Source organism: Toxotes jaculatrix, chromosome 14, assembly GCF_017976425.1.
Source record: "Toxotes jaculatrix isolate fToxJac2 chromosome 14, fToxJac2.pri, whole genome shotgun sequence".
NCBI classification, from domain to species: domain Eukaryota; kingdom Metazoa; phylum Chordata; class Actinopteri; family Toxotidae; genus Toxotes; species Toxotes jaculatrix.
Window position 1 is genome coordinate 25,720,854 of NC_054407.1, and position 26,547 is coordinate 25,747,400.

The window sequence follows — 26,547 nt, forward strand, 5'->3', positions numbered from 1 at the left end:
TTCTCTCCATCAGCCACTCAGCTCATATTCACAGCTGGAGGGAAACAACGCTTCACTCATGACTTAGTTTTCACCAGTTCCCGGAAATCCAGTTAAAATGTTCCCAACATTTGGAGGAAACCTGTTGATTCTGCTCAGTGCAGCTCAAACAGCACAGCCAAACACCAACACATCAGCCTTAACTGCACCACTGTCTGTGGCTGAACATGCTATGAAAGTCATGGCAGAACTTTTTGTAAACAACATAATTTGTCAAATAAATAACCTTAAAATCCCTGTTAGTGACTCGGCTTCTTCTTCTCCTGTAGTCATGTGTTAAGCAGCATTTTAGGTTCTGAGCGAAAGGGAGAAGCGGGAAGGCAGAGATGGAGTCTCCGAAAATTCACTCTGTCTCAAGATCAGTCACCTTCTAACAACGAGGGCGAACAACAGCTGAGTCCAAATGGACAGTGTGCGGTGGACAACCTGATCTGATGCTGTGACCAAAAGCCTAACCCTAACCCTCCACAGAAAAACAGGCAGAAAAATAAGAATATAAAAAACTTGTTAATGTTGGAGGGCAGTGCAGCCAAACACCTCCCAAAGTCCGAATGTGTGACTTTTAATCAGCTGCTCGCAGGAAATGCTGCAGCACGAGGAGCGTTTGGACTCCGTCCAACGTATTACTGATGAAATCACTGTTGTCAGTGAAACAGATGTGAGGTGTTAAAGTGAGTAAACTGCTTTATTTGACAGAGACAGCTCACAGACAGGTGATGGGACACTGTGATGGACGGTCACGTGCTCTGGGTCTAAGTCTGGATCAGTGCAGTCCTTCTCTTACGTCATTAGTCAGTCTTCTTGTTGGCGCTTTCTTTGCGGCGCTGCAGTGACGGTGCTAACAGCGCGACGCCGTCTTCGTCATCGTCGTCGCCAATTTTGGGTCGGGCTTTGCAGCACAGGTAACAGAAGACGGCAGCGATGGCAAGAGGGAAGCCAACCAGGAAGCAGCCGAGCAGTGGAGCCTGGCTGAACACCGGCTGGACGGATGGAGGACAGAGAGGTCACAGGTCACAAGACAAACAGTCATGTGGACAGGAAACAGAATTGATGAGGACAGGACTTACAGTTAGCGTGACTTTGGTATCATAAACGAAGCGTCCGATGCGCTGAACAACACCATTTCCTCCCTGACACTGAAAACACGAAACAAATACTGTCAGTTTCAGAAATAATCAAAATGTCCCTCAGGTGAGTCTGTCCAAAGTCACCTGGATGCTGCCGTCCAGAACCCCGTTCAAGAAGTCCAGCAGGTGGTGTTCCGTCTCCACGGCGCCCGGCGGCAGGAAGTAGCCGTCATTGGACAGATTAACCACGATGAACGATGGCACGATCACCTCGCTGAGAAGAAGATCCACCGTCAGTTCAACACGCAGGCTCATCTGAATTCACTTCAACATCTCTAATTATTAACGTCTTCATGCGAGCTGAGACATTCGCAACTGGAGACGTGCATGAGACAATAACATCTCCAGACTAGAGACGATAATCCAGGTGTCCACCTGGAGAGGTCAGTGACGTTAACAACACTCGTCACTTTACCTCCACCTTCATCACTGGCTTTAAACACAAGCTCACCCCATCACCAGTCCGTTGATGTAGTCGCTGCCTTCCATGAAGCCGAAGTAGAAGTTTCTGAAACACAGACACAGCTTCAGGTCTCAGTTTGTTGTCTCCTGTTTGTTTGTGCTCAGTAGTTTTTCAGAATAAAGGTCTACGTCTCTGACCTGCTGTAGGTCTCTCTGTGCTCTGCAGCCACTTTCTCCACCAGACCTTTATACCTGGACAGGTAACAGACAATTTATCACAGGTGAGTCGGGTCCAAACAGGTGCTGTCAGTGTTTGATGTGTGAATGATAGATCAAGTGTTACCTCAGACTTTCGTCACACAGGTTCTTCTCCTCCACCAGCGCTAACATCACCAGTTTACCTGCAGAGGAGAGGCAGAGTCACTTCACCTGAACCAATCAGCAGCCTCAGAGCCACAGCTGCAGTACCTCTAACATCCACCAGGTGTACTGAACTGTACTTCATTCACCAATCACACAGAGCACTTTCAGCAGCTGCAGCCTAAACACCTATTGTGCCCTATCATTCAGGTTAATATAAAATCAGTCACAGATTCATTACATTGTGAGACTCAGTCACACTCTGTCCAAACCCGGTTAGATTAGAAATGAGATGTTTCAAACTTTGCAGCACTGAAATTTACCTTAAACAGAGATTTACACTAAAATATTAAAGTCTTTGACTGGAGGCCGAAGCCGCCGCTCAGGCTCAGGTAGCAAAAGATAAAAGTCAACTGTGGTGAGAACATTACACCTGAACTAAAAACTGCTTTGACCTTTGAACACAGTGTTTCAGACGTGAAAGACTGTGAATGACTGTCAATAGGAAATGATCAAAAATTATGCTTTAACGAAAAGTCCTCAGTGCAGCAGTGTTGAGAATGATAGACAATAAATGTCCTGAGTTCTGACGGGGTTTTATACTTTTGTGTCTCTCAAGGTATAAAACCCCAAAACACCTGTTAGAACTGGTTACCTGTGCACGAAGTCGTCAGACTGAGGTGTGCTGATGTTACCTGACTCTCCCATGGCATACAGAGTGTAGCTGTCAATCTTGAAGTAGTTTGGGAAACGTTCTCTGTTGATCCACATCTTCAGATCCCCGTCATGTTCCTCTGAAACACAATTAAAACTCATTCGTTAAAAAGGAGACTGAAGGTTACCTGAGCTCTCATCAGAACACCTGAGGACGGAGGAGTAATTCAGTGTTTGGTCACACGTGACGAGATGAACCCGTCCTCTCAGTGTCACATTTTGACTGATGAGATTTAAGGGAAGCAACATTCAGCCGCCTCATCAAATAACACACAGTGTGACACTTCAGTTATGTTCACCTGAAACTGACGGTTCACCTGCTTTCAGCTCAGACAATCACACGCCTCAGCTGCTTACACTCAGACGCTTTAACCAATTCACTTACTAAACTCTTTTGTTTTTCACTGAGATAGCAAACTCCCGTCAGAACAGATGTCATCCTATCTGTTGTCATGGTAACATCACTTCCTCCTCATTGACATGTACCAGAAAACATCTCCAGACCTTTGTTGCTGGGAGACTCAGAGAGAAGATCAATCAGTTTCCCAGACTCACCATCGTAGGTGAAGTAGGTCCCATCTTTTAACACCACCACAGCCGGCAGAGAGGGCAGAGAGATGGCCTGGAAACACACACAGGGTTTAATAAAAGCAGGTGTGAAGACAGATGTGCTGCAGCTGCTATGTGGCCCCTCAGGTATGAGCATCACAAACAAAGACACCTGGATCCCTGGAAAGTTGGAGTTAAAATCTTTTCTATGTCCTACACAACCAGAGTGACCACATCCATGTGGGTGTTGGCCTCCCCCAGGGTTGCTCCTTGTCATTAATCTTGTTGGTGATCTTCATGGACAGGATTTCAAGGTGCAGCTGGGGGGAGGATAATGTCCAGTTTGTGGCCTCAGAACTGCTTCTCGGCTGTTTCCACATGATGTGGTTCTGTTGGCTTCGTCAGACCTAAACCTTCAGCGTGCACTGGGGTGGTATGCAGCCAAGCAGACAGGGTTAGGAGCTCAGACGTCCAGAGGGAGCTCAGAGCAGAGCCACTGAGGTGGTTCGGTACCTCCTGGACGCCTTCCAATGGAGGTCCTCCAGGCACGTCCGATTGGTAGGAGACCTCGAGGTAGACCCAGAACACACAGGAGAGACACAGGAAAGACAGGTGTCCACCCCAGAACCCCCCAAGAGACATTGCTGGGGAAAGGGATATCTGCTTTGCCTTGCTCACACTGCTGCTACCACAGTCTGACCCTGATGAGTCAGGTCGTGGGGGCAGCACCGAGGAAATGTAAGTGTTTCTATAACTGGCCTGTAGGCGGCGCCATTGCACCAGGAGTTTATGTGCAATTTTAAAAATCCCTCAGATGCCCCTCGGGGGCCCCAACCTCCAGGTTAGGTATAAATACAGATCAGTCAGACGGACCAAAGCTCTAATTCTCTAACTACGTTTAGCTGCTAACACTGAAGCTAACGGTGATTATTTTTTAAACCTTTACTTTGAATGGAGCATTTTACTGAACTGGTGCTTTTACTCTCCACTGTTCTCTACTGTGTTCTACTGTGTTCCACTGTGTTCTACTGTGTTCTACTGTCCCCTCAGGTAAACCTTTGGCAGGACGTCTCTGGTAGCAGAGAAGAAGTAGGTGTGGACGATCAGCTCCTCAGCAGCAGACGTGTAGTTTCCCTGAAAACACATCAGAGGTCAGAGGTCAGCTCTGTGTGTGTGTGTGTACCTTTAGCTGTGTGTGTGTGTGGTGTGTGTGTGTGTGTGTACCTTCAGCTGTGATGTGGCTCCAACATAAACAAACATGACATCATGGCGAGTCATGGCGTGTTGGAAAAGCTCCAAACTTCTCAGAGATCGAACCAGCGGCCTGAAAGACACAACACGCACTGATTGCTGGGCTGTCACACTGTTGTCTGTATTTACGTGTTGTTTATATGAGATCTGTACACAAACAGTACATGAACAAACTCTGACTCACCCTCCAACTCGATGAGCAAAGTCCATGATTCCATCTTTGGTTCTCGGTCCTGAATAATTATATTTCACGTCTTTCTTCAACCTGAAAACAGACGACAGTGGTTAAAGCACCTGGATAAACATCAGCTCGGTTCACTGTCAGTCGTTAGACCCGTTCAATGATCCAGATGTTTCAGAGTCTGACGCCGGACTCTGGTCACGCCTCTTTCTGTGGAGGCTGCCAGACTCTGGGTCTGATTGGGTGATGTACAGTGATGTCACAGTGAGGACTTACATGAGGATGGCTGGATAACCTCTGACCCTGAACTCTTTGGCCAAACCTACAGAGGAAAAAACAAAACACTACATCAGTGATGACCTCTGACCTCTTTCTGTTAGAGGTTCACACACGTGTTTGCACGTACACGTGTGCAGAGGTGGACGGACACATCTGGATTTCACACATGAAAAGCAGCATAAAAGCAGATAAGAGGAATAAAAGTGTGACAGCAGAGGTGAAGGAGACGCACTCGACCTCCCTCAACCAAAGAAAAACCACGAAGGACGAAAGAAACTCAACACGGGTCAGTGAGACATAAAGAAATATAAAGAAAATCAGGAAAAGGTCGGAGGAGTTCACCAGTGATCACGTATCATGTTCTCTTGATAACACACATCAGTGTATACACACTGTGTCAGTGGAAACAAGTAAACAGGTGACAACAGGAAGTCAGTAACCAGGTTCCTGTCACCTGGGTTTATTAAACTGGGTCATCGTTACCCAGCGAGCCTCAGAACGAGTGCGAGTCAGCAGGTGCTTCGTATGAACCTCAGAGTGTCCTGGTTTATTTTCTGTCTGTTCTCAGTCTGAACTCTTTCATTCTTCACTCAGTGTTTCAAACACAGGAAGAACTGACTGACCAGTGTTGGCGGTGCTGTGATGCTTTTATTTTGTTAGTGTGACTGACCAGTGTTGGCGGTGCTGTGATGCTTTTATTTTGTTAGTGTGACTGACCAGTGCTGGCGGTGGCATCTGATTTGCCGACGTTGACCGGAGAACCGAGACTCTTCAGTTCTGATCCGATCTGATGCCAAACAGGATCCAGCTGTTTGCAGAAGGTGCACCAGGGGGCGTAGAACTGTAGCAGATACAACACAACACCATCACACAGTGCACACAATAAACTGTTAAATATACACTGTATATGGAGCCAGGACTGTGCGTGATGATGGAGCACCAGCTGCCATTACAGGATTATTACAGATGGCGTGTAGCAGGTCCTGATGCTTCCCCTCAGCCCGGAGGAGCTGGGATCACGCTTCACTGCGTGTCGATGCATCAGGTGACGACTTTAAATCGGGTGTCGCTTGTTGCAGTCGTGGAACTTTGTGATTGCACCTCGCCTCAGAGATGAAATCCATGAGCTCCTTCACACAGCTGGTACAGATGTTCAGAGGCCTTCGAGTCGACTGTAGCATCTGATTCATGTTTAGGCAGCTTCTGTCCTACACATCTGTCTAAACAAACTTCAGCAGCTTCATCTCAACCATCAGCCTTCTCTCAGACCCTGTTCCAACAAAGCTGCTCTTTACCTTTAATGATCACTTCCATATTGGATCTGATCGGTTTAATAACAGTCTACGCTCTGCAGGCTTTTAAGGCTGCAGTAATTAAACGGCCATTTAAAAAGTCGACTCTCGCTCCAGATGTGGAGAACAGCACAGCACAGAGTTACCAACCTTCTCCTGACGGACTCAGACAGTGAACTCGTCTCTGTGTTTGTCCTGCTCAGTGTCAGTGCTGCGTGCGAACGTGTCTTTGGGATCAAAGGAAGCAGAACTGGAGCTGCCTCCTCATGTTGACTATCAGCTCCCCGTCGGACACAGAGGTGACGTTCCTCTGGGACATGCTTGTTGTTGGACACAACTTTGGAGGTGGACGTTAAAAACACATTCTAACCACAGTTTCTTTGAATGGCGTTACATCGGCCTCCAGCTCTACTGTAACGAACCGTGGCATCATTTTGTTACCTTCACCTCCAACCAGTCTCAGGTAGCGCCTTCTCACACCTGAGGAACACTGTGAAAATCACAAACATCCTGTCTGTAAAGGATGTTGAACTTGGACTACTGTGATTCCTTATTATCAGAATGTCTCAGTAACTCTGGGAAAAGCCTCCAGCTGAGTTCTGACAGGAACCAGGATCAGAGATCATGTTTCTCCTGTGTTAGCGTCTCTGCGTCGGCTTGGGCGTTACGTTTAAGCCTACCGCCTGTCCGTCAGCAGAGCCCGCCTTTTTTCACCTGCGTAACAGCTAAAGGAAAAAAAGGAAAACATTCTACGCTGAGAATAAAATAATAAACGTTCACGTACTTTAATGAGCCAGATGTCGTCTGCTCCTCTCGTCTCCATGAAGCTGTTAAACACAATCAGATTATTTGTGATAATTAAAAACCAGAAAACAACAGAACATCGAAGCTAAAGAAGAGAAGACAACAGAAATGATGTCTGAAAGTCAGCAGCTCTACGGAGGCTCGCATGAGACAAAATAGAAACACTGACGGAAAGCAGCATCTGCTGAGGAAGATCATGGGATACAGTCAAAAGCTCCAGAGCAGCTACTAAACAGACCTTGAGGTGAGATTGTTTTATCGTCTGCTGTTTTTAAAGTCATAAACTTTGGGTCCGAACATTTATTTTCTATTTCTAAACGATTTGTTGACGTGATGAATTTAAAACTCACGAATCGTCCAGCTCCTCCACGAAGGCCGACACCGACGCCAGCGACACACACAGCAGCACTGACGACAACAAACACACAAACATTCAAACAAAGAACAAAAAAACATGAGTTTTACAGCAGTCAGAAAAAACACAACGGAAAACTGAGAAAACACCCTGAACTCGAGGTCCACTTACCCACTTGTTCAGGTGCTTTCATTTGCATCACATGGTCATCATCAGCAGGTGAAGCTCTGAGGCCTGAAAATGAAGCTGCTGATGAGGACCATGTGAGATGGCTGAAAGCCCCACGGAGCAAGCTCACAGATGGACTTTGATTTTGTTGAGATAATTTAGTCAAACAACACGTTTTATTCTCCTGAGTGTTGCCACGGCAACAACGAAGCAGATGTTCAACCATATGAATCACCGTCATGTGACCCAAACAAAGATGGCGGTCAGAAGCACCTCACCTGGCTGCCACCTGTGACTGGTCAGGCAGACAGAGGTCTCACTCTGATCATTTTCTCTGGTATGTTAAACTGTGATTGGCTGGCTGATCCCAGGTCAGTGTTCTGCTCATCACGTTTAAATCTAGTAAGAGACAAACGGGTCAGATTAAATCTGTTTAACACGTAATCCCGCAGGACGAGTCGTAGACTGTCCCACCATGTGGTGTGATGAGCTGAGTCTGAACAGGTCTGAGATCTGATCTGAAAACAAACTGAAATATGAACCAGACTTCAGGTTTCAGCTGGAAACTATTTCAGCTCTAAACTCAGCTGATTCAGTTCTGTGCTGCTCTGACGTTAAATCGTCCTTCAGTCTCAGACGTTAACTTTCATCAACCCTTCGTTTTCCTGCAGCTCACCGACCAGCCAGCGGTAGTTTAATGAGGCTCTGCAGATTCAGAATTGGTGTAAAAATGAGTGGAGTTTGGTGGAGAACGTACCTGAGAGCAGGGATGTGATCCTCCTGTCCAACATGTTGACTGATGGAGGAGACTAACAACACTGAGCTAATCTGCTAACTGCTAACAGATTGAACACACTGCTAATCTGACGGATTAACGGGTTAGATTCAATCCACTGAAGCTTTATTGTCAGCAGCTTCACATTAACAGCAACAGAGAATCTACTTAGACTGTTCAACATCATGAAACAATACAACAGATGCAACACAGCAACACAACGTCCAAGAGAAATGTGACAAACACAAGGTTATCAGCTGACTGATTAGAACACAGGGGGATAGGAAGGAGGGAAGGAAGTAGGAGAGGATGGAAGGAGGGAAGGAATAAATGAAAAAAGGATGTAAAGATGTAAAGATGTAAAGGATGTAAAGATAAATGTAGGTAATAAGGAGAAAAGTAAGGAAACAAGAAGGTAGGAGAGGATGGAAGAAGGTAAGGAAGGAAAGATGGAGGAATGAAGGAAAGGAAGGACAACAAAAGGTAAAAATGAAATGAGGTAAGGAAGGAAGAAAGGAAGGAAACAAAAAATAAAGAAGCAAACAAGGTTCCCAAAGAAAACTTTTAAAATAAAAGTTAAAATAAATCAAAAGTGAAATTCAGGAGTTTAAACACTGAACCTGCATAAAACAAGTGTCATCAGTCATCTCAGTCAGCTGCTCACAATACTGATCAATCAATAATCAATAACATTAAAGTGCATCTTAACGTTCGGACAAAGTTTCAGAAAATTCAGGATAACAGGAGTTTTTCTGTAAGAACAAGGAACACGAGCAGCGTAACCATGACGACAGTATGCGAAACATTAATGTCATCTCTGAGAAAGTCCAGCTCCGCCCCCTGATGTGATGTTTTCTCTCTGTCCAATAAAAACTCCCTCAGGTTTTGGTTCAGGTGTCACAGAGGAAGCAGCAGAGACTTTCCCTCCATCACGGCCTCGTCCAGCGAGTCAGTGTCAGGTGCTGCAGGTGAGGCACTGTCAACTGTCTGTCGTGTGTGCTGGCTGACCATGGCGGTGGTGGCGGTGAGTCCGGTGCCGGTGGTCTTAATGTTGGGTATGTCGGCAGTAACATCTGTAAACATCTGTCTGTTGAAGGCTGTTGATCCAGCACTGGATCCGTCAGCTTCACTCTCTGTCCAGCAGGACTCGCTGTCAGATGCGGAGGACAACCTGCTCTTCCCCCAGCGGCCGTTGGTCTGGACGCCAGCGCTGAGCCGGACTCCTGGCGAGCTCTGACTGGTGAGCGTGGCTCGGCGAGATGAAGCGCCGCTGGAGCTGTAAGACGAGCGCAGGTCCTTCTCCTGCAGCTGGAGGACAGCGCGCAGTGGTGGGACGTAGCGGCCGATGGCGGCTCGGTATTTTGGGTGTGTGATGGCGTAGATGATGGGGTTGTGGATGGCAGAGGCCTTGGCGATGACGGCAGGCACCGAGTTCATGTAGGGAGTCAGCAGGTGGGCGTAGCCAGCGGTGGCGGTCAGTGCGACCACAGAGTACGGAGACCAGGACACGATGAACAGCAGGATCACGCCCAGAGCCACTTTAGCTATCCGCCACTCGTTCCGCAGACGCTCGTATGCCTTGTTGGTCTCTCCACAACTCAGCTGCTCCACCTCCCACGCCGCCTGCCGCACCGTCCGGAAGATGGTGAAGTAGCAGCCAGCGATGATGGTGAGTGGGACGAAGAAGACGAAGGCAAACAGCAGGATGGTGTAGGTACGCACAGCGGCCGTAAAGCTCATGTAGTCCCAGCTACAGGATGTCTGCAGGCCTTCAGGGACGTAGGCACTCCACCCGAAGAACGGTGGCAGACTCCAACCCAGTGAGTACAACCACACTACCACCACCACTCCCAACACCCTCCGACGACTTACCCCCCCCAGCAGGGCCAGCGGCCGTGTGATGACGAGGCAGCGGTCCACAGCGATGGCCGTCAGTGTCATCATAGAGGTGATGCCAAACAGAGCACCGCAGAAGGCATACAGCTCGCAGGCGAGCTCCCCGAACACCCAGCGACAGTGCAGACTGGCCACGAAGAAGACTGGAGACTGTGTCAGAGACATGAGGAAGTCGGCAGCCGCCAGGTTGACCACCAGTATGTTACTGGGCGACCGCAGTGTCCGACTGCGACAGAACACGTAAATGACCAGAGCGTTTCCCAGCATGCCTGTCACTCCCACCAACAGCATGACAGAGCCAATAATGTAGTGGGCGTGGTCAGGGACATCTACGGTGGGGAACAGGTGAGGCTGCAGGTGAGTGTGGCGTGTGGGGGCGTGGCCAGGCAGGTGGAGCAACTTTGACTTCCTGACATGGTGATGGTGGTCAGTCCGGAGGGAGGAGCAGTTTTCTCCCACAGAGCAGAGAGAAGAGGGACGGGTCAGGTGGTCGTGACTCATCGCTGCAGCTCAGTGTCGGCGGTGAGACCTCGGCTGGTTTCAGTTCTGTCAGTTGTCCCTCTGTGGACTCGTCCGTCCGTCTGCAGCCCTTTATGTCCTGATCGTCTGACTGATGACGGAGGATCATTGATCAGACCTCAGACCGATCTATCAACTCTCTCTGCACTTAGAGAACAAATCAACATCTGGACCAGATGTGACCTGGCTGTTAATGTGGACCATCATTAACACTCTGAAGTTAATGAGTTTTAACTTCTTCAGTGAAAACAGGGTCAGACTTTGTTTTACAGGTCACACAGTTTCTAAGGACCTCGACATAAACTGAGCTGTCCTGCAGTTTGTCAGAGGTCAGCAGGTCACCTGAACAAGAGCACACAATAGTTTCCAGTCAGTCAGTGAGTTTCACTCATTCAGTTTTCTGCAGCTCCTCAAGGAAACTCAGAGACTGACTCCCGTCTCAGAACGTGATGCTGTTTGCTCCACAGTTAGTTAAACAGCTAAACAACTGGAGCTGCTTTTTCCAAAACACTTGGAAGGAAATTATTGGGAAATTAGCAACCAATCTGATATCTGATCTGCTAAAACACCAAACGCAGAGAAAGGTTATGTCTATCAGACAAAACTGAGGGCTTCAAACACCGAGACATCAACCTGAATAAACCTGCTCAGGTAAACACTTTGTTAAATCAGTTCTGCATTGAGCTTTTCTTCTTTAATATGACATAATAACAGACAACATCTATTTCAGACATCTAAGCTAAGCTAACGCTTCACCTCATTCCCAGTCTTTGTGCTAAGCTAAGCTAACATCTCACCTCATTTCCAGTCTTTGTGCTAAGCTAAGCTAACAGTCCTGGGCTCTGCCTCATTCTGGAAATGTGGGGCAGCAGACATCGACTCCTCTGTGACCTCGATCGCACACTCAGCTGCTTTTTCCTCCGACAGTCCACCAGAGTCCATCAGCCTGAAGAGCTTTCCATCGAACCATCAGTCAATAGATGGATCAGCAGGAAGATAAGAGGAGCGTCACCATGACGACAAGCTCCCAGCTACCATTAGGGTCGATCTCCTCCATCTGTGTCTCCAAGGTTTGTACTTTTATTCAGTTTGTCTCAGTCCAGGATGTCGGTCTCTTGTGTCCAGGTGAGCAGCAGGTGAGACGTCAGGTGGATGGGGTGGGGAAGAGGGGCAAGACTGTCCTGCGTTTCAAGCTCCGCCTCTTCACCAGCCTGCCCATCATCCCTGTAAAACCACAAAGAAGATGAGGAGAGACGGACGGATGACAGAGCTGCAGACAGACGGCAGGAACAGCACTCGCTCTGAGACACAAAGCACACAGACAGACACAGACAGACAGAGAACAGACACACAGATAGACAGAGAGACAGGCAGACAGAGAGACAGGCAGACAGAGAACAGACACAGACAGAGAGACAGGCAGACAGAGAACAGACACACAGACAGACAGAGAAACAGAGAGACAGGCAGACAGAGAACAGACACACAGACAGACAGAGAAAGAGAGACAGGCAGACAGAGAACAGACACAGACAGAGAGACAAGCAGACAGAGACAGGCAGACAAACGACAGACAGACAGACAGACAGACATATAAATGAGACAGCAGTTTACTGCACAGACAGACACAGACAGAGAGACAGGCAGACAGAGAACAGACACACAGACAGACAGAGAGACAGGCAGACAGAGAACAGACAGACAGAGAGACAGGCAGACAGAGAACAGACACAGACAGAGAGACAGGCAGACAGAGAACAGACACACAGACAGACAGAGAAACAGAGAGACAGGCAGACAGAGAACAGACACAGACAGAGAGACAAGCAGACAGAGACAGGCAGACAAACGACAGACAGACAGACAGACAGACATATAAATGAGACAGCAGTTTACTGCACAGACAGACACTATATCTAACAACAGAATCAGAATCGGCTTCACTCTTCTTTCATTTGTCCTGATCACACAAACATCTGGATCTAAAGCAGCCAGAGAGCCTTCATTTGTCCTTTACTTTGAAAAGGTGAAGCCTTTAAAGGTTGAATGCTTCCTGTCTTTCCCCTTCGTTTCCACGGTGACAGGACGAGCTGAAGCTGTGGTTCAGGTGAACCACGTCTGGTGTGTAATCAGTAAGATGGTAGGTTAGCAGAATGATTGACAGCTCACCTTCTGCTTGTGGAGTCATCTGATTGCGTGATGTCCTGTGTGGGCGGAGTCAGGTCAAACAGGATGGTCTCAGTGTTCGCCAGACAGAAACCATTTGACCTCATGATCTCTGGACAGGAAACACAATCAAGCACACAGGAAGTCCGTCTTTCTCCACCACCATGTTCACGTTGCTGATACACAAGTTTCATAAAGGTCGGAAAAACATTTTACAGCATCACTGCTAAATGTCCCGGAACTCTGATCCTCGTGTTTCAGTATCTGTCTGTGTGCGTGAGACCAGGTTGTCAGGAAAATGTGTGGGCGGTTAAAGCCCAGGCAGCCATCAGGAGACACACACTTCTATTAGTTTGTGCCAGTGAAAAGAGACACACCTGCAGCTGGCACACCTGCAGCTGGCACACCTGCTGCTGGCACACCTGCTGCTGGCACACCTGAGAACACCTTTAATGTCCGGGGTTAATGCTGAGAAAACTGAAGGAAGTAAAACTGACGGGACTGACCTGACAAGGCCACTGGACTCTGGAAGACATTCAAATCCTGGTCCTCGTCCCGTGTGGTGATCTGGTCCACCTCCTGTCTGAAGGTCCCGTCCTCTTCCTGCCTGGACTTTTCCTGTTGGAACATCTGGTCTTCCTCAGGCCTGAAGACCTGGTCCTCAGCAGACAGCTCAAAGAAAGCAAGTACCGCTTCAGACTGAGAAAACTGGAATGTCAGACACAGCAGGAGAGGGGAGCACCTCATGTTGACTCGCCTGGCTCAGGTGTGACTTGAGTCACTCATTTCAGTCTAAACGTGGAGTCCCACAGGGTGATTTACTGGGGCCCACTACAGTTTTTATTCAGTGTGAACAACTAGGAACTTTGTACTGAGGTGTCAACTGCACACACCTTTACTCTGTCCATCAAAGACAAACTGGGATTTAATTATGGAGAGCTAAATGGGTGACAGACAGGCGGCCGTCTCACGTCTTCCTGTTGCGTTGTGCAGCGGTGCTGAGGACAGTGTGTACAGTGTGAGGACAGTGTGTACCTTGTGTGGCAACCTGATGATGGTGTCGAGCAGTTTGTTCATCTCCACAGCTTTAACTTCAGGATCTGACCTCAGGTCAGCACCTGGAACCCTCAGCAGACCTGGAACCACCAAGCACCGTTTATCTGCACGAGTCCCATTCACCCGTTCACACACATACGTTCACACAGCACATCGGCTTTAACAGACACACACACGTTCACACGTTCGGGATCAGACACCGGAGGAGCTGTCACTGTTACTAAAGCTGATAATACTGCAGCCGGGCCCCGTCTCCACGGCAACTGAGCTAACTTCATCCACTGAAGACTGTGACAGCTGAAAGCTCGGGAGCAGGCAGCAGAGGGGACAGGGGGGACAGTGAGTCTGAAAACCTGTGGAGGACAAGCTGAACCAAACCAGAGCTGCAGGTGGGAACTGACCTGAGGGCAGTCTGCAGGACAGCGTCTCCCGGTCGTCAGGGAAACCATCCACCAGCCTCTTCATCATGTGAGCCAAGTCTTCGTCCGTCCTGTTCAGCTGCAGAAAGCTGCCGTCTGAAAGCTCTGCCCTCACCTGCACCTGTCCATCTGAGAGGAGCTACGCCCTCACCGCCACCACCCAGGATGACATCATCTACTGCTGCCCTGACTCTCCTTCTCCTCCTTTCTCCTCTGTCCTCTCCTCCTCTCTTCTCCTCTCCTCTGTCCTCTCCTCCTCTCTCCCCGTCCTCTCTTCTCCTCTCCTCCTCTCTCTGTCAGGACTGAAAAGTTAAAGCACCTTGAGCTTCGGCCGTCGTCACACTTTCTGATCATAATCCCAATAATCCATCACAGACTCACAGATCAGCTGTTTATAACTTTTCAAACTTAAAATCTTTTCTCTGAATGCAGACGCAGAGCGATGGAGGAGGAGGAGGAGGAGGAAACACGATGATCTACAGGGTTTAAGAGCATTTTAAAAACCCTTCAAACATCAGGTTAACTGTGGCTGTTTGAACAGGAAGTTGGTGGCGACTCAAAGGAAGCGAGGGAGAGATCAATGGAGCGGTCTGCTCCTTTAATGAAACTCAAGTTAGAATCTGTTGTTGAAAATAAGAACTTGAGCTGTGTGAAAAAAAGCCCCACACCCAACACCCCCACCCCCCCACCCAACACCCCCACCCCCACCCCCACCCCCCCCCACCCCCACACCCAACACCCCCACCCTCCTTAAGTCAGTGCAATGACCTTAATCAGCTTGTAAAGGATTGTAGAGGGGTGGTCTGTTTCTGGATAATCCACTTCCTGAAGCTCAGCAGGACCAGACTGTAAAACACCAACAGGAACAGGGACAGAGACAGGGACAGGGACAGAGACAGAGACAGGGACAGAGACAGAGACAGGGACAGGGACAGAGACAGAGACAGGGACAGGGACAGAGACAGAGACAGGGACAGGGACAGGGACAGAGACAGGGACAGGGACAGTGAACAGAAGCTTTGAAGTAAACAAAAGGTTTTCAGGTTTTATTTTCCTTAAAAATCGATCAATAAATCAACAGAAACACTCTGTGACATCACGGCTGATGTCACATCAATTTAAGCCCTGTAGTCCCGCCCATGAGCTAACAGTCCAATCAGAGAGTCCAGTGAGCTGCGAGGTCAGATGTGAGATCACAGAGCGGCGTGCTGGGAGGCGGGGTGGTGTCGACGGACGTGTCTGAGCAGCAGCTGGCGGTCCGGACTCGAGTAGTCGCACTGTCGGCATGGAAACGCCTCACCGGTGTGGTGACGGCGAGCGTGGAGGTCCAAACTCTTCTTCTGGATGCTGACACAGAAAAATGCACCCTGTTACTATGGAAACCACCCTAACAACAGTGATCACGGCAGCCACAGTCTGGGCTGCGTGTGCGTAAGTGTGTGTGTGTGTGTGTGTGTGCGTATGTGCATGCCAGGTGTGTTACCTGCTGTAGTCACAGTGCTGACACCTGTACGGTTTCTCCTGACTGTGAGTCCTGCAGTGTCGGAGCAGAGAGCTGCGGTCTATGGAGGCGTACGGACACTCAGTGCACCTGTACGGCTTCTCACCTGACAAAACACAACACCCACACACACACGCGGTCAGCTGACAGTGACACTCAGGCGAGTTATCAGTGTGTGTGTGCTCAGGTGTGTGTGTTACCTGTGTGAGTCCTCAGGTGTTGCAGCAGAGAGGCCTTCAGTCTGCTGCTGTAGGAACAGTGGGGACAGGTGAAGGGTTTCTCTCCTCTGTGGATGCCCAGGTGACGCCTCAGAGTCAGCTTAGAGGAGAACGACCTGGAGAAAATACATCACAGCTCAGCTGACCAATCACAGACTTCCAACAGGAAAGACACGTCTGCTTTAACTTAGCTCTGATGAGTTCCGTCTGTCCTCACCTGTCCTCTGCTGCAACTGGTCAAAGAAAGTCTCATGAAGCCCTGAGACACCTGCTGAGAGCAGTCTGCTCACCTGAGGAGTGAGGGGTTGTGGGTAATGTATTCACCTGTGACACAGCGAGCAGCTGAAACCCGTCTGGTCTCTGATCTGTGCAGACATCTGCTCAGCCTCCTCCTCTTCTTTTTTCTTTCTTCTGATGTTCTTCTTCTTCTTCTTCTCCTCGGTGGCGCTCTGCAGTGATCCAGTCTGAGGTCTACTGGTCTGACTGGGAACCAACACACAAATAATGGTGTCTGATTGGCTGCTCGGAGTCTGTGTCTCAGAGACATCCCTTTAAACATCTTTAAATCATGAACATGTTCGAATGTTTCGAAGACGTCATCACGTTTTAACTGATCAGATTTGTTTTGTGAGTGGATGTAAAACCACAGGTGTCTACCTGTCTGTATGCTCCGCCTTCTTCCCTCCCACCTGTCCGATCGACAGGCCCCTCCATCCGTCTGGAGGAATCAAACCGATATCACCATCACTGTTGTTGTAGTTACTGATGATTGACAGATCGTCACGAGCTGCAGCTGAAGCTGCACTGACCTGAGTAGCTGCCGTGTTGATGCGTTTGTTGGTGAGTGTTTCGTGACGAGATGTTCCCGAGCGTCCTCAGACGGATTGGACAGCTCAACGCCGCCGCCACCTTCTTCTTCTTCTTCTCCTCTTCCTCCCTCCTCCGCCTCCTCCTGCAGTGGCTCCTCCAGTGAGGCTCCAGCTCCTCCCAGCTGTCGGCCGTCCAGCTGCAGCGGATGCAGCTGAAGCCGCCGGACGCTTGGTGAGACCGGACGTGGACGTCCAGCAGGCGCCTGGACGGCAGTGTCGCAGGACACAGGCAACACGGCAGCCTTCGTCTTCCAGAGTGTGAAGTCCTCGACTGCCGGCCGCCTGTCCTGCTCTGCTTCAGGCTTTTGGCCTGGGACAGGTGGGAGGAGTCCTCAGGTGGACGGGGGTGTTGGACGCGTCGGGAGGAGGTGCTGGGAGGAGGAGGAGGAGGTCTGGCGGCTGAGATACGACACAGACCCAGAGTCATAAGGTGAGCGGACTGAGCCATCTCCTCCTGGGTGGCGGGGGTGTTGATGGGACAGGACAGATCCACTGAACTCCCCTTCAGAGGGAAAATGGAAGACTCCTCCTCCTGCTCCTCTTCAAACAGAGTGCTGACCTGCAGACAACAGGAAGAAATGCAAGACTCGATGTCTCTCTAAACACAGAGACGTCCTCATAACAACACAGACTCGTGTCGTAATGTCCAAAACGGCTGATCTCTGAGCTGAAGTGTGAGGAGCTGTTCCTGGGTCCACTCTGAGCTCCTGAACTCAGGAACGTCTTCTTCACTTTTTGTGAAGCATGTGATGTTTTTCTTCATGGTGTCCCACAGTAACCCTCACCCAAACCTCGCCCAAACCTCGCCCTAACCTCACCCAAACCTCGCCCTAACCTCGCCCTAACCTCGCCCTAACCTCGCCCAAACCTCGCCCAAACCTCGCCCAAACCTCACCCAGCGTTTTCACTAAATTCTGACACTTTATCAACAAAATCATTTAAATAACGTCCAATTAACTGTTAATGAAAAGAATCGCTAACTTTTTAGCACTTTAGTAAAAACCAGAACATGTTGAGATGATGTGTGTGTGTGCCAGGTGTGTCACCTCACAGGTGTGTGCGACCTGCAGCCCCCCCTCAGTGCTGATGTCACAGGTGGGCGGGCTCATGTTGTCCAGCATGTTGTAAAGCAGGAACTCCTCATCCTCGTCGCTCTGCTTCGACTCTCCATTCAGATCCAGCTGATAAGGTGACGCCCCCTGCTGGAGCTCCGCCTCATCTCCACCCTCAGCCCCACCCAGGGAGGACAGGGTGAGGGGGTGGTGCCTGAGCAGCAGGTGGCTGCTGATGGAGGTCTTAAGGCCACATGTGAACTGACAGAGTTTACAGCGATAAAGCTCCACCAGGAAGGACTCCACCAGCGCCCCCGCTCCCCCCGACAGACCCTCCACCTCCCCACAGTACAGACTGGAGTTCACAGCCCCGCCCACCACCTGCAGAGTCACAGGGCTGATGTCCTGGTACCTCTGCTTCACCGACAGCATCACCACAACACCAGCAGGAGGGGCTTTCCTCAGCGTGCTTTCCTCTGATTGGCCAAGCTCTGTTTCCAGGTGGAGGATGCGACCTTTGACCCTTGCAGGTGTCCAGCATACAGAAACATACGACAAAGTAAGCAATTCAAGTGAAACCAATACAAGACAGCCACAGATGACCAGAACATCTCGGATCATCCCACAGCATCAGCATTTTATCACCAAACTAGAATTAAAACATATCATCAAAGTTTTTCAATCAACACAGAACCCTTCATCCCACGGGAGGAAAAGAATTCATCATCATCCGAGTCCCAAAAAACACAACACCTTTCACCCACAGTTATTTCTTTTATTCTATCTGCCCCCGGTTGGTCTGTATCTCACAGGTAACTCAGGAACCTAAAGGACTCTCAAACTGTGAGACACAAGATTCTCTGCTCTGATAAAAGCACGACTGAGCCGTTTGAGCCGAGGGTCTCCATCCGTCCGGTGTTTGCTTTGTCACGGTGGGAAAATGAATTTCAATGATTTTAGCATGAAACTACAACAGAAGGTGATGAGTCGACAAACCTTCCGAATGAACTGTCCGTCATTAGCATTTCTCTGTAAATGTCTCAGATATTCCCGAAAGAATAAAATGATTTTCACAACACGTTGTTAAAACTAAAAAAAACCCGTTAAAAAACAGAATTAGCATGACAGGAAGCTAACAGAGCTAACTGCTGCTCACTTTTAACGGAGTGAGTGAGTGAACCGGACAGGAGCGATGCTAACGCTGTTAGCTGAAGCTAATGACACAGTCTGTGCTGAAGCCTCGTGTTTTCACGGCTTAATGAACCGGACACGATTTAACTCACACTCATATGTTCAGTCTAACACCTGAACAGGTGTCCTGCTCCACATTTAACCAGCACAGGTTCAATATCACACTAAAACTCACCTGCTGCTCGAACTCTTACTGTTTACTTCCGCTTTCTTCTTCTACGGTCTGTACGGCAACATGCTCGGCCTCCCGCCCCACCTGGAGGACGAGAAGAAAAAAGAGGAGGAGGAGGAGGAGGAGGAGGAGGAGATCCTCTGTGAGCACGTGAAGAGGTGTCCAGCAGCTGGTCTGGGGTCAGCCGCCCGCAGGACATTTGATTCGAGCTGAGTTCACAAAGACAGGAAGTAACTTCAGAACAAAGACACAGGGGAGGTAACTACAAAATAAAACAGGAAATACTAAACAACAGAGTCACTGCGTATCGATCACGACTCATCTTTACTGACCATGAACAGTTTCATTTTTATTTACATTCTACAGTTTTATTTGGATTATTTGAATATATATCAACCTACAGCATAGAGACTTTACATAAACACAACTAGCGCTGCAACTAACTGTTATTTTCATTACTGATTAATCTGCAGATTATGTTGTGGGTTAATGGATGAGTGAATGAGTGAATGGAAGGTTAAAGGTGAGCTCAGAGAAACGTTTGTTGGCTCACTTTGCTTGTTTTTTGTTTGCTGTAGTTTCTGACAACAAAAACAACTGTTCGTCACATCTGAGAAGCTGGAAACAGAAAACTGACAAATCAGCTATGAAAATAGTTGCAAACTAATTTTCTGTCAATCAGCTCATTGATTGGTCGGCCAATTGTTGCAGCTTTAAACAAACAAACAAACAAACAAAACAAACACAAAACAGCAACACTATGACTCTGCATGGGCGTTGGCGTTATTTTTCTGTTTCTGGTAGAGCTGCTCTCCCATGTGCCGTCATTTGTTCTGTCTCATGTGTGACATGAAGCAGACGGTGGCCGTGGGGTGAAGAGCATCATGATGTCAAAGGTCACCAAGTCTGCAGCCAAGAAGAAGCAATGTAACTTCCTGTCAGCCATGTTTACCACCTCAGACAACCAACTGGCTGTTAGTCTGAACAATCGACTGCCAATAACCTCAGGAGACCTGAAGGTGTGTGTCTGTGTAACCATGGTAACCAGCATCTCAGCGTTTGTGCTTCACAACAGAAGAAGAAGAAGAGCGGTGTGAAGTAGAAACAAGTCACATGACCAGGCTGTTTTTTCCTTTTCTGACAAGACAGGAAGTGTGTGTGTGTGTGTGAGTGTGAGAGACGTAATCAAAACAGGAATCAGCCACATTGCGTGACAGCATGTTCACACTGCGCAGTGTTGCATGACAAGCTGTGACCGCACACACACACACACACACACACACACACACACACACACACACACACACACACACACACACACAGAAACACTGATTTTAAAGCTAAACAAAGTATTCAGAGGTGGAGAAAGTACTCAGATTCTCTACAACTGAAAGTTATAGTACAGCTGCTGCTGGAGCTGCTGCTGCTGCTGCTGGAGCTGCTGCTGCTGGTGGAGCTGCTGCTGCTGCTGGAGCTGCTGCTGCTGCTGGAGCTGCTGCTGCTGGAGCTGCTGCTGCTGGAGCTGCTGCTGCTGGAGCTGCTGGAGCTGCCACAGTAGAAACGCTGCATTTAGAATCTTCACTGAGTGAAAGCACACGTCTGTGTCATATAAACTCCCTCTTTGTGTTTCTGTGCTGGTAGAAACATGGTTCTCAGATTAACTTGAGATGTTTTCACCCAGAACCTGCTGACGTGTTCACACACATGTGAATATTGTTTAAAGACAGACTTGAAAAACTGTGGAACCTTCCTTTAATCTAAGTCTGCAGCAACTTGTAGATTGGACAGTTTGACTGAATGTGGACAGATATGGTCTGAAGTTTGTCCTGAGTCCCCACGAAGTGAGTCTTTATTTTTTTCAATTCAGTTCAGCAGATTATAGTTCTGACAGGAAACAGCACGGAAGCAAGAAGCTGTCATGGATGGTAAACAGCAGCAGGTGGGTGGAGCCAGGACCACAGACAGAGACACCTGCAGACAGGGACACCTGCAGACAGGGACAGAGAGAGAGAAGAGGAGAGGTGTGCAGAGGATCGTGGGAAATCTCCCAGCAGCCTCGGCCTATAGCAGCATCACTAAGGGATGGATCAGTTGCCTGAGCCCGTCCTGCTCTGGGCTTTATCCTGAGCTGTGACAGAGTCTGTAGAAATAACTGAGACTAAGTTTAGTCAGAATAACTAAACCTGGAACTACAACAACAAAAAGGTTTGAATCCTGATGGAAAATCAGAGAGTGTCTCTGCTTCCTGAGCCCAGACTGGTTCCACAGGAGAGGAGCCTGACCGCTGAGCCTGACCGCTGAGCCTGACCGCTGAGCCTGATCGCTGAGCCTGACCGCTGAGCCTGATCGCTGAGCCTGATCGCTGAGCATACGTGTTTTATATGAGTTAAAGGACAAATCCTGATCCAACATAAGTCCAAGGTTCCTCGCAGTCTCCAGAGGAACTGTATGATCAGATAAACTGTCTCACCTGTAACCTCAGCTTTGTTACAGGTGAGCCAGTGATGCAGGTTTATCACACACACAGTGAACAGTGCTGTTCCTCAGTGAGTCTGACTGACCTGAGATCAGTCTGACATGTTAACACACTGACTTCTGCATTCGTGGCAGAAGGTGACAGCAGGTGTGTGTGTGTGTGTGTGTGTGTGTGTGTGTGTGTGTGTGTGTGTGTGTGTGTGTGTGTTACCCTTCTAAAAGGAAATGAACAAAAACAGAAAAGAGGACACTGTGTTCAGTGTGTACAACCACAGACACCTCAGTACTACTACTGATATTTATACACTGTATACATAGTATAGTGTGTATAATGTGTATAATGTGTGTAGTGTGTGTACATGAGGCAACAGAAACGTGTGTGCGTGTCTGTGGTTTGAACAGGGTACACACTGTACACAAGCCAGTCAGAGAGAGTGGAGGGAAACAGCAGCCGCGTGACACGCACACACACACACGCACACACACACACACACCTGAAACAGTAAAGTTGGATCGTGTGTGAAGTCCTGAAGCACTGCTTCATTCAGGCCTTTTCAAATTAAGGGCCTTTCGTTTTTCAGAGTAAAGGACAAAAAAAGGCCTAACCCTAAGCTGTGTGGTTTGGATCCAGATGTGTGTGTGTGTGTGTGTGTGTGTGTGTGTGTGTGTGTGTGTGTGTGTGTGTGTGTGTGTGTGTGTGTGTGTGTGTGTGTGTGTGTGTGTGTGCGTGTGTGTGTGCGCCCAGGGGAAAGTTGGTGGTATTTGAGACGCCTGTTGTTCGGCGGGCTTGCAGTGGGTCTGCTCCTCCCCTCTGTGTCTGTAACTTCTGCTTTGACTCGCCTCGTCTCTGAACGTCACTCTGTGGTTTAACGGATTCAGACTCTACAAAACTCCAAACTGTGAGACGCTGCTGAGACGAACAGACGTCTGACTGTAAGTCCACACCTGTCTGTCTGCGAATGTGTTTTATTCAAACAGCTTCTGTGTTTCATGTGTTTGACTGAGCCTGAGCAGACATGCAGCAGAGTTAAACTGAGGTCTGTGACCAGCCTGATGAACATCATGTCTGTAGTTTGTCTGTAGGTAAACGATAACTGTAGATAAAGATAACAGATTTTTTCCTGCTCTGCACGTTAACGTCACGTTTCTCCAGAGAATCAGTCTGTAAACATGTAATAACTGGTTTATAACAGAATATAATGCAGCTTTAATCTGCGACATGTCAGAGTTTGTGTTTATACAGCAGCTGCTGTAGAGTCTGTCAGAGAACAGTCAGGACGCTTGTCATGAGACTGGAAATGTCTCTGTGTTCTGATCACACAGACGAGGACGTGACATCTGAAGTTAAACAGTTTATTTCACAATTAGAATCAAAATATACCAAAAGTTCCAAAACTAGTAAATTTGGTATCAGTGGATTCTGACGCGTTCATGTGTTCATCACTTTCATGTTGCAGCTGATTTTAAAGTTTTTCTGTTCTGCTGGACACATTCACCTGTGACATCCTCTGAACCTGTGAAGGAACTCAAGCTTTAACGTCAGTGTGTCTCAGTCTGTCTCAGAGTGTCTCAGTCTGTCTCAGTGTGTCTCAGTGTGTCTCAGTGTGTTTCAGAGTGTCTTAGGAAGAAGCAGAAAAATGTATGAAAAGCAAAAACACAAACTTCTACTAGTGTCAACACAACGTGTTTAAGGTGCTGCGACAAAAACAAACTAAGAGGAAGTGATGCAACACAGAGACAGACATGAGTCAGACCAACAGCAACGAGGAGGGGAGGGGGGAGGAGAGGAGGAGGGTAAGAGGGGGGAGGAGCGGTGCACTGTTAAAGAAATGACTTTTAAAGAAAAGTTGCTGTTTGTCATTCACTTTTTTGTTTGTTTGTTTGTTTATAGGTCACTGAATCACCTCATTGATATAAGAAAGAATCTGATCACATGACCTCCATGGATGACATCATGAACATCACAGCCTTCACCACTGAGGTAACAGATAATGATCATTGATTATCAGTTATTGACCAATCTTATTTTCTGATTACACTCGAGCTCATTAAAAACATCATGAAGTTTGATTTATGAATTTAAAAGTGAAACAGTTTGTACAACAGACCTGCAGCAGGTGTGTTCAGGTGTGTTCAGGTGTGTCGTCTCCCCCTGCCAGGACCCGTCTGTAATCAGCGCCTCGCCCACCACCGAAGAGGACTACGACTATGTGGCCCTGATGTGTGACCGCGCGTCCGTGCGGGAGTTCAGGGGTCAGTACGAGCCGCCGCTCTTCTGGATCATCACCCTGGTGGGTGGAGCTGGGAACCTGGCTGTGGTGTGGATCTACCTGAACTTCCGGCGGAGACTGAAGACCATGTCAGACGTGTACCTGCTGAATCTGGCGGTGGCCGACCTGCTGTTCCTGGTCACGCTGCCGCTGTGGGCGGCCGAGGCATCGCACGGCTGGAACTTTGGCCCCGCCCTCTGCAAGCTGAACTCTGCCCTGTACAAGGTGAACCTGTTCAGCAGCATGATGTTGCTCACCTGCATCAGTGTCGACCGTTACATCGTCATCGTGCAGACCACCAAGGCACAAAACTCTAAGATGGAGCGGCGCCGCTGCAGCCTGCTGGTGTGCCTGGGGGTGTGGCTTCTGGCTCTGCTGCTTGCCATGCCGGAGTTTGTGTTTTCCAACACCAAAAACGTGGACATGCAACAGTACTGCAGGCTGGTGTTCCCTTCTGACCTGGGCAACCACACCAAGATCCTGGTGCTGTCGCTGCAGGTGAGCATGGGCTTCTGCCTGCCCTTCATCATCATGGCCTTCTGCTACAGCGTCATCGTCGCCAAGTTGCTCAAGACCCGAAATTTCCAGAAGCACAAGGCCATGCGCGTCATCCTGGTGGTGGTGGTGGTGTTTGTAATGTCGCAGCTGCCCTACAATGGCATCCTAGTGATGGAGGCCGCGCAGGCCTCCAACATGACCATGACGGACTGCGAGGAGATGAAACGCTTCGACATGGTGGGACAGGTGCTGAAAAGTCTGGCCTACATGCACGCCTGCCTCAATCCCTTCCTCTACGCTTTCGTGGGCGTGCGTTTCCGCCGCGACATGATGCAGCTTCTGCGCAGCTGCGGCTGCAGGCTGCCGACCAACAAGAGCCAGCTGAGCAAGACCAGCAGGATTCCGCTGAGCTCAACACGAGGCTCGGTGATGTCCGACGACACCTCGCAGGCCATGTCCCTGTAAAGCACGACTGAAGAACTCCCATCTGTGCTGCAGCAGCTGTGATGCTCCCACACCACTGCTCATCACTGCTCATCACCCCCATCACCCCCCATAACCCCATCACCCCCATCACTCCCCCGTCAATTCAGCTTCAAACTGCTTTAAACTCTGGAAACATCCAATGTGTCTGCTGCTGCCTTTTAAAGACTTCCTACCAAATTCAGAGCGACAGGGTGGAGCTGAGAGACTGACCAATTCAAACCACAGAACTGTTCACCTGGAATCAAAAACATGCAAAGCCTTGAATGTACAATCTCGACATCGTAAATCTCATTTCCAGAACTTTTTCAATAACCTTTCCCAGGACTTTCTCAGGACTGTTTCCAGGACTTTCTCAGGACCTGCCTCTCTGTTAAATGTGAAATTCTTTTCAGCTACAAACTGTGAGACTTTTAGCTGCTGTTATTGGAGAGTTTTGGGTCATATGACCTATGTTTCCCTCACATGTTGACTGTGTTGCATCTTCCTGTTCGAACAGGAAATGCATCACATGAAGGAAGGAAGGAAGGAAGGAAGGAGGGGCCTGTAAATTCAGCCTCCGCTGCGTCTCTGTCAGGTCATTTTTTTCTGTTGTATTTGTTTAATAAAACACGGTCAGATTGTTTGGTTGAACACTTCCTTCACACACAACTTGTCCTTTACTGTCAGACTGTGGACAGCCACTGAACAGTGCTGCTAACAGATGCTAACAGACGCAGCAGGATGCTAACATGGATGTTTGTTTTCTGATGTAAATAGTTTGTCAGGATGTTTTTTTTGTTGTGTACATAAACGTGGATCATGTTTGTGGTTTCACACTGAAGTGCATGTGAATGTTCCTTCATGTGTTAAATGTTTTTTCGTGTCTGGTGATAATCATTAAAGTGCGAGTAAAACACGCAGAGTTTGAGTCTGAGCGTGAAAAACAGGAGGAAGTTGATCAGTCACACCTGTTTCTTCACATCCTTCCTCCTCTCATCCTGTTTATGTTTTCACTCACTTAGTGCTGTGGAAATGTTTGACTGGAACCAGAGTAACACAGAATCAACACACTTTCCATATTTAGTTTTTTTTTTCTTTCAAATGTAACGAGGGGTGGGGAAAGGGGACAAAGACAATTTGGGATTTTAATAAATCAAAATGTCGTCTGCAAAGAAATTATGATTTATAAAGAAGCGAGGACCAAAACTGATTCCTGCTAAATTTCTTTTCTGTCATTTTTTTCTTCCAGTGTTTCAACTTAAATTTAAGACGTTATGATGTCATTTAAATACATTTACTCAAGTACAAACATAAAGTCCTGTACTTTACTTGAGTGTTTTTTTTCATGCAACTTCATACTACAGTACAGTACAGGAGAAAATATTGTCCTGTTTACTGCACCATGTTCATTTTTACTTTAAAGATTCAGAATTTTCATTCAGAACATAAAATATATGTTATATATAATAAGCTGCTTCTTTATG

At 48.3% G+C, this 26,547-nt stretch overlaps 5 protein-coding genes across 7 annotated transcripts; 1 reads left to right on the top strand and 4 right to left on the bottom strand.

Annotated features, from left to right (window-relative positions):
• Positions 1-763: 763 nt before the first annotated feature.
• LOC121193222 (protein disulfide-isomerase TMX3-like) lies at positions 764-8,312 on the bottom strand. Its single transcript, XM_041055436.1, has 16 exons — positions 8,279-8,312; positions 7,349-7,406; positions 6,979-7,021; positions 5,620-5,743; positions 4,900-4,945; positions 4,627-4,707; positions 4,416-4,515; positions 4,248-4,325; positions 3,198-3,264; positions 2,624-2,722; positions 1,912-1,969; positions 1,767-1,820; positions 1,618-1,674; positions 1,251-1,380; positions 1,107-1,175; positions 764-1,019 (listed from the first exon to the last, which is right to left on the bottom strand). The coding sequence occupies exons 1-16, from the start codon at positions 8,310-8,312 to the stop codon at positions 828-830; spliced, it is 1,290 nt and encodes a 429-aa protein (XP_040911370.1). The 3' UTR covers positions 764-827.
• A 479-nt stretch (positions 8,313-8,791) lies between these two features.
• Positions 8,792-10,899, bottom strand: opn4.1 (opsin 4.1). The gene has a single exon (XM_041055231.1). The coding sequence runs from the start codon at positions 10,691-10,693 to the stop codon at positions 9,194-9,196; it is 1,500 nt and encodes a 499-aa protein (XP_040911165.1). The 5' UTR covers positions 10,694-10,899; the 3' UTR covers positions 8,792-9,193.
• Positions 10,900-11,069: 170 nt separating this feature from the next.
• On the bottom strand, positions 11,070-14,600 carry LOC121193268 (PX domain-containing protein 1-like). The gene is made up of 5 exons (XM_041055495.1): positions 14,335-14,600; positions 13,913-13,995; positions 13,384-13,585; positions 12,881-12,989; positions 11,070-11,935 (listed from the first exon to the last, which is right to left on the bottom strand). Exons 1-5 carry the CDS (start codon positions 14,399-14,401, stop codon positions 11,806-11,808), a joined length of 591 nt encoding a protein of 196 aa, XP_040911429.1. The 5' UTR covers positions 14,402-14,600; the 3' UTR covers positions 11,070-11,805.
• A 783-nt stretch (positions 14,601-15,383) lies between these two features.
• On the bottom strand, positions 15,384-19,583 carry si:dkey-154p10.3 (oocyte zinc finger protein XlCOF6). 3 transcript variants are annotated; one of them, XM_041056149.1, is made up of 8 exons: positions 19,359-19,583; positions 17,987-18,515; positions 16,881-17,499; positions 16,729-16,789; positions 16,396-16,554; positions 16,054-16,187; positions 15,836-15,959; positions 15,384-15,699 (listed from the first exon to the last, which is right to left on the bottom strand). In XM_041056149.1, the coding sequence occupies exons 2-8, from the start codon at positions 18,422-18,424 to the stop codon at positions 15,546-15,548; spliced, it is 1,689 nt and encodes a 562-aa protein (XP_040912083.1). In that variant the 5' UTR covers positions 18,425-18,515; positions 19,359-19,583; the 3' UTR covers positions 15,384-15,545. The 3 variants fall into 3 exon arrangements, with proteins under 3 accessions (XP_040912083.1, XP_040912084.1, XP_040912082.1); XM_041056150.1 differs by having other exon boundaries at positions 17,987-18,527; XM_041056148.1 differs by lacking the exon at positions 19,359-19,583 and having other exon boundaries at positions 17,987-19,349.
• Positions 19,584-22,609: 3,026 nt separating this feature from the next.
• On the top strand, positions 22,610-25,983 carry ccr9a (chemokine (C-C motif) receptor 9a). Its single transcript, XM_041055601.1, has 3 exons — positions 22,610-22,763; positions 23,722-23,811; positions 23,990-25,983. The coding sequence occupies exons 2-3, from the start codon at positions 23,764-23,766 to the stop codon at positions 25,061-25,063; spliced, it is 1,122 nt and encodes a 373-aa protein (XP_040911535.1). The 5' UTR covers positions 22,610-22,763; positions 23,722-23,763; the 3' UTR covers positions 25,064-25,983.
• Positions 25,984-26,547: the final 564 nt, after the last annotated feature.